General features: G+C 43.2%; 1 protein-coding gene across 1 annotated transcript; it reads left to right on the top strand.

Annotated features, from left to right (window-relative positions):
* Window positions 1–3,968: 3,968 nt before the first annotated feature.
* On the top strand, window positions 3,969–7,298 carry LOC141482394 (uncharacterized). Its single transcript, XM_074175548.1, is given in 2 exon segments — window positions 3,969–5,919; window positions 5,922–7,298. Coding segments are annotated over 2 exon segments (2,550 nt in total). The 5' UTR covers window positions 3,969–4,746.

Raw genomic sequence — 7,298 nt, 5'->3', positions numbered from 1 at the left:
CAGTTCAGAAGGTCCTGAAGTACATGAAAAGATTGATAATCGTTGGCCTTTTGTTATCACTGCGGTATCGACAAGGCTGAACGAAAAACTCTAATGAATAAATATCCTATAATGGAAAGTAGCAAATCTCTATCAGCACCCATATTGAATCTGGAGCTGAAAATAATTATAGGCCAGAGCCCAAACAGATAAGATATGTTTCTGGCAAGAATTCAGGATCAGTTAGGATATGCTATTTCAGCATTATCAGGTCCTTTGAATGAACTATTCTGTTCCCCAACAGCAGAAACAAACCTGACTCTTCTCAGATTGGTAGAATCAGCAAAACTCTTAACAGATCTGCTTCACAGCTAGTCACTTCATCGTCGGTTTACGATATTACCTAGTCTAAAACCGGTTGTCAGGAGAATAATAGAAAATTTTCCAATAAAACAACTGTTATTCGGGGAAAAATTCACAGAGTGAAAAATTCCAAGGATATTCTAAAATCATCCATGGAGTTGAAAATGAACTTGCCATTCTCAAAAAGTCAACCTTCTTCAAGTGGATATCAACAGTTCAAAACGAATCCAAAAAACTTCAAGCGAACGCAGAACCGACCACCGAGATTGAAAGGAAAAGAAAGAAAGGGGAGGAAACTCCAGAGGCGGGGAAGCAGCGGACACGCGAGGTCGAGGAGCAACAGAGTTCATTAATGGAGGTAAATTATGTTGACAGACTATCACAATTTTTAAACCAGTGGGTAGAACTCACCATATGGTTGTTGGTGAGTTGGTTGGATTAAGGGTATAAAATTGACTTTCACGAAAAAGCCAATATAATACAATACACCCACAGTGAAATTCACTAAGGAAGATACTCACAACTGTAAGTTGGTTATCAAAAATCCTATAAAAATTGAAGCAATATCTGCTCAATTGCATGATGAGAAAGATCATTTTCATTCCTCATACTTTCTCAGACAAAAACCAAAGAGAATTTCGATTCATATTGAATTAAAAAAAAATCAATCAATTGATCCTCATTTCTTCCTCATTTCAAATTCAAACTCGAAGATTGTCGAACAGTCATTCAACTTATATCTCACGATTCCTTTTTGACAAAATAGACCTGAAAGATGCTTATTTTAGGTAAGCCATTTCAAAGGAACATAAAAAATATCTAAAAGTGGAATCAGACGATTCATTTTTTGTTCATTTTAGTGTTTCATTTTACATCTTTCACTCAAAGTGACACGTCTGAACACAAAATGAACCAAAGGTGTCGAATGAATTAATTAGTGAAACGATCCAACAATGTTGGATATTTTCATTCGGCATTATTCATTCTCACTCCGAACGAGAAAGGAACGGTCTGAACACAGAGAGAACGTTCACTTGGATCCCGCCATTTCTTCTCGAGCCGTGTAGCAGACAGATGTCGTGTCATGTCAAATATCGCTTCAAAAAAATGGTGTTTAAATAAAATGATCAAAGTACGCAGCTGTTTTTGGATAATTTTAAAAATTATCAATGTCTTTGGAACCACAAACTTGATGACTTCAAAAACAGAATAATACGGGCAAATTATATAAAGTCTCTGATTAGTGATTTAAAATTAGAAGTTACTGAAAATGATATTAAACATAAAATAAAGACTATAAGGACCCGCTATACAACAGACCTAACCAAAATAAAGCAATCTACTAAAAGTGGTTGCTCTTCTGTACTGGTTCAAACATGCAGATTTTTTAAGCAGTGTATGTATTGCGACCTTCAGATTTACCAAAGACGCATTGCACTTGACCAACAACAAGTGTCAAGTGGGTATTTGCGGCTACACTCAGTGAAGACGGGAGTGGTTCGTTAAAACATGTATTGAAGAAATAATAATGGGCGCCAGATAAATTTACCCACAAATACCCTTAGTTATGTGCCTATATCCCTAATTTACCAAAGGACATGGAAACAACGGGTTCATGAAATAGATTTATTCAGAACCGGTGTACTTCATCAACAACATATGAAAATCAACTGAACTATGTTTGATGGATGGTTTGATGACTTCTTCTGAAAAATTCCTATAATAATTAAGCGTGAGTGACGGTAGCTATAGCAGTAGCAATTTATAGCAATATAAGAAAGCAATGTGCAACTCTGATCACAAGTGTCCAAATTATATATACAGTCGTGATACCATGATACTCCATAAACTATATTTCACAGCATCAACACCAATTTCCATAAACGAAGCAAAATTTTAGCTAAACATATATATACATTTATACAACGATGAATCTAACGTTCCAAGCAATGCGAACACTAATGAATAAAAGCACAAGCAAACCTGGTAAGCGTAAACTCAATCTGTCACTACCTACTAACGACGAGCATGAATCGTATTGAAAAATATCAGGGCCGAAATTAAAATGCATGCAACATAGTGAGGGCGGCGTCGCGAGAGTTCAAGCGTAGGCGCACAGTATCATAATCAAGCATAAAATAGTAAGCATTAAATTTCCCCTTCACATGTATGATATTAAAGTATCAAATAGTTTGCATTGAAGCAGATATATAAGCACAATAGCGTTCTATAGATATTTAAGATAAATAAAATCTAAACTTGCGTCTCTCCCACGGCGTTGAGTACCAACTTCAAAGTCCTCAGAACTCGGGACAAACCGGAAGTATGCTCTGGGTCACAGTAGAAAATCACACGGGTGGTGGTGCCTGTTGTGATGGATCACCCAGTTGATGTGTGGAATTCTGCCTCTAGGTTAGGTGCTTCCAGTGCTTGGAATCCAGCGTAGCAGGTACGAAAATAAAAATTACCCAAAAAAAAAACCCTAAAAAAAAGAAAAGAAGTATGTCTTAAAACCTTATATGGTTATTTAAATTCCCAACAGAACAGGATTCTAACACATTTCTGTCGGTTCACAAAACAAACAAGAAAAACAACGACAATTAATTTCTAAAGACGAAAGACTGCAATGTCACCACAGCTAAACCACAGAGAACAAGCTGAGGTGGAGGGTCAGGTAAATCTGTCCTACAGTACGCTGATGACACGGCTCTCCTCTCGTCTTCCATGGGTCGGGAGCTCGGTGTCGTCTACATGCAACGTGCATTGGACGACCTCGAGCGCTGGTACCTTGACTGGAAGATTCGAGTGAACCCGGATAAGACTCAGGCAATAACCATGGGAAGATTGAAATCTTCTCCGGCCAGGAAAGTGAGAATCTCTGGAAGGGAGATTGACTGGCAAGCGCGGGTAAAGTACCTCGGCCTTCTGATAGACCGTAGACTCACTTGGAACCCGCACATAATGTCCGTCAAATCTAAGATCGAGGGTCGGATAGCACGTCTGTACCCTCTGATAAATAGAAAATCAAAAATGAGTCTAAAAAACAAAATTACCATCTACAATACGATGTTCAAGTCTGTCATCATGTATGCTTCAGGCGTATGGGGACAAGCGGCTCCGACTAATATTTCCATTTTGGAAACATTACAAAACAAGCTAATGAGGATGATTGTGAATGCTCCTTGGTTCGTGCGGAACGATGCCATCCGCAGAGATTTGCAGCTACCTTCCATTCGGCAGTCCATTCAGTCGAGAAATCAAAGAGTTTTTGATAACGCAGAAACTCATGAAAACCTATTAGTCAGGGAAGCTATGGATTACGCTATAGACGACCCCTCTCGATATAGAAGGCCCCGACACTCTGTCGTATGAGGCCCCTATATCCTCCGATGAAAGATGAACAACGTTTTCATCCAATTCACCCCATCCAGGCAGGGGTACATCGTGAAGGGCGGTACTGATGTCTGAGGACATTCTTGCCGCCATACCAACAACACCCATTCAGTTATGACCCGTTTGTCCTTCTGACAAACATCAGTTAAAAGGGTAAGGGAGCAGGTCTCCAATCCTGAACGAAACCAAGATGATCGGCAGGCTGTCCTACAGTAGTCTCGTTATTGAAATAGAAATGTTACACAAATCTCAATAAATACATATATACAAAGGTTAACTTACTCTTGCTAAGGGGTTTTATCACTTCCGTGAACTGTATAGAATTGCCACGTATCACACAAGATGGTAACAGGATCGTGTACAAGTTATACTCTGTCGTCGTACAAAAAAAATACCACTAAAAATCCTCTTACGAGATCAGTTCTGATTTGTATTCAAAATAACCAACCCATCAAATACACTATACAGTCTACAGAACTCTTTAATGGTGAAATTCGAGATTATCCCAACTGAGGATGATTAAAAAATCATTAAACACCTCGAATTCAACCAGTGGTTGAATTGTGGGAATGTCAACGTGAAGAAATTCAAGCGGCCTGGTTTTGAAGATCGTCCCCGGAGATTTCAAATTGTGCAGTTTCTAGCCCGTTTTAATTATCTCGGTCTGTGCCAGTGTAGTTATAACAGTGCCATCGTTCACCTGCATTGAAGGTAAGACTGAAAACAAGCTTTTAGTGCAGTTTTGGAGCCATTCGTTGCAACAATAACCTCAAAAACATATTGTTGTTGGTATTCCGATAAGGAATATTTTGGCGAATGCTCCGGTGCAGGCCGGGAGGTAACAACTGAATCTCCGGGATTTTTCTACAAGGAAATTCTACTTGTTAGCTGCTTAACGTTTGACTGGGGGTGTACTCCTTACCACAATCGCATCCCCTGGAACTCTGGTGAGTTTATTAAGCAGCGCAAGAAATACCAGGTCGTCAAGAGGTCATTAATTGGAATCCAAATATGAAGAAAACGGCTGGAATAAATCAAATAACGCCGGTTTCTTCCAGAGAGACAACTTTGAGAACCTCCACGTCGGCAAAGACTACTCCTGACCAACATTCATCAGTTAGGGCGAACTCAGGAGGGAAGCTCCCCCGCAGCTCCGGGAGCAAAACAACGCTGGGTTCCGGCCCGGATTCGCTCAGGAGTGAGCAAAGTACGAAGAAAACAGTTACCGTGACCCAAACCGGTGGACAGGGCTCACTCCGCGCGCCACTGGAGCCACATCAGTGTGACAAGTGTGGTCAAATAAGTGGCTCACAGCGAGCGTTACTGCGCCACAAGCAAACCTGTGGAATTAGAGACAGGCAGCACTGCATGCACTGTGGAAAATTTTACGAAACTTTCGGGGGAGTCAGATTACACGAGAGAAGGGCTCACCCCGAGAAGTACCACCAGGAGTTGCAGATACGGATCCCTGAAGAAGAGTCAGCTGTGATGAGACGCCTGGCCGCTATCGAAGCAACCACACCGCCAGGCCGCCCATTTATATCATACATGGAAAGTGCAACAAAGCTGACTAAATACCAGATCCGCCATAAGCGTTGCAAACCCCTGTACGCCACGCTATTGGCCGAAGCCAGGGATAGTGCGAGGAGGAATTCTTTAACTGGTCTCCTTGCTGGAAACCGCAACTCCTGGAATGATAAAGCCAATACACCAACGGCTCAAGTGGATGCAGTGCTGACCCCGACGACGTTAGAAGAAGCCAGGAGAACAACGGCTGAATTTGGCGCAGTGGTACATGACAAAGAGGGAGAGCTTCTACATCATATCTCCCTAACGGACGTCACAACTGGTCCGGAGCATATTGACGGAAATGTTACATCGGGTGCCGAAGAAATCGAGTTGGAAACAATCACTTACGCCACCCGAACAGCTTCAGCATTGCTGGATGATACTACGGCTAGCGATGGCTTGCTGTTTCAGACTCCTGTCGCAGCTAGCCCTGTACAGGCGCCTTCGCCATTATTAATAACATCGAAGAGGCCGGTGATGCACACTTCCCAAGTTGCCGGCCCTTCAAACATGGAATTGGTTGGCACTTTGCCTCCTACCACTAGCATGGGATCTGCAGGGACCCCCCCCCTTGCGGACCAGAGCCGGAATCAAGAAAGAGACCTAGGTCAGTCATAACTCCGTCGCCACCGGAGGTACAAGAGACCAGGAGGCCCCGAATTGAGAGGTCCACAATGGTGACAGCCTCTAGTAAGATCACTGATGATACAGTACCAACTGAGTTCAGACCGAGGTTAGCTGAAAGCACCTCCAACGTGATGCAACTCTCTTCGAGAGTATATACAAATTCGGTATCGTCTCCCGTGGTCATCCCTCCCGAGCTCAAAACCTATCTTTTGCGTTTGCAAAACAAGCTCGAGGAGGAACTAGATGGCCAAGTGGACGAATACAACTATCTTCAGCTAACCGAGGCTGGTCTCATGATGAGTGACGCCAAACTAACACAGTTCTTAACAGAGTGGATTGGCGTCACATTTAACTCTACAGTGGGCAGAGCTAAGAAAACCAGAGGTGCACCGTCGCAAAACACACAGGCTGGGGATGGTCCTCAGGGCCAAACCCATCCTGTTAGCAGAAAGGGTAGACCGGCTAAGACATATAGCCAAAAGTACACTGGCAGTGGTCCTCGTGCAGCTAACTTTAAAAAAGCACAGGACCTCTACAGTAAGAACAAGAAGGCTCTGGTCGACCGCATCCTGTCAGGGAAAGCGCTCGACCAGGCTGAGGTCTACCCCAAAGTAAGCGATGTGGAGACCCTCTTTGGTGGAATACTGGAATCTGAGTCACCGGTTGACGACGAAGTTATAACTGACCCTAAACCACCAATTAGGTCCACCTTCTCTCCCATAACTGTCGAAGATGTTGACAAGACTAAAATCAACTGGCCCACCTCCGCCCCTGGGTTGGATGGAATCAGTGTCGATAGGGTGAGAAGGTTACCGAGCAGGCTGCTGTCAATACTCTTTACTATAATTTACATGACGAATATACAGCTGCCTGCTTTCAGTAAGATGAGAACGACTCTGGTCTTTAAGGAGGGGAGCCCGGCCGATCCCAGCAATTGGAGGCCGATAACAGTAGGTTCGGCATTGCAAAGGCTTATGCACCTCGCACTGTCGAACCGCCTGAAGACGGCCACGTCCCTGAACGCAAACCAGCGCGGTTTCACGGACGTGGACGGGACACTGGCCAATTCCATGATATTGGACACTTATATTAGAGAAAGGCGAGGCGCAAGGAAAGGCTACTGTGTGGTGTCCTTAGACATCCGTAAGGCGTTTGATACGGTAAGTCATAACTCCGTAGTTAGAGCACTGGAAAGACTGGGCATCGATCCTAGAACGGTGCAATATATCAGCAGTCTTCTGGCCACTTCTACGACGACGATAAAGTCTGGTAGCGACCACACTAGGGAACTACGTGTCCGCAGGGGGGTTAAAACCAATTCAATTTTGAAACACAAGAGTGTATTCAGAACAAAATGTAAGTTATAG

The sequence above is a fragment of the Leptinotarsa decemlineata genome, unplaced genomic scaffold (genome assembly GCF_025532065.1).
Source record: "Leptinotarsa decemlineata unplaced genomic scaffold, Ldec_3_MD MMD2_P_RNA_scaffold_14, whole genome shotgun sequence".
Taxonomy (NCBI): Eukaryota; Metazoa; Arthropoda; class Insecta; order Coleoptera; family Chrysomelidae; genus Leptinotarsa; species Leptinotarsa decemlineata.
The sequence above is the reverse complement of the archived record's forward strand: the minus strand, read 5'-3'. Positions and strand labels throughout refer to the sequence as shown.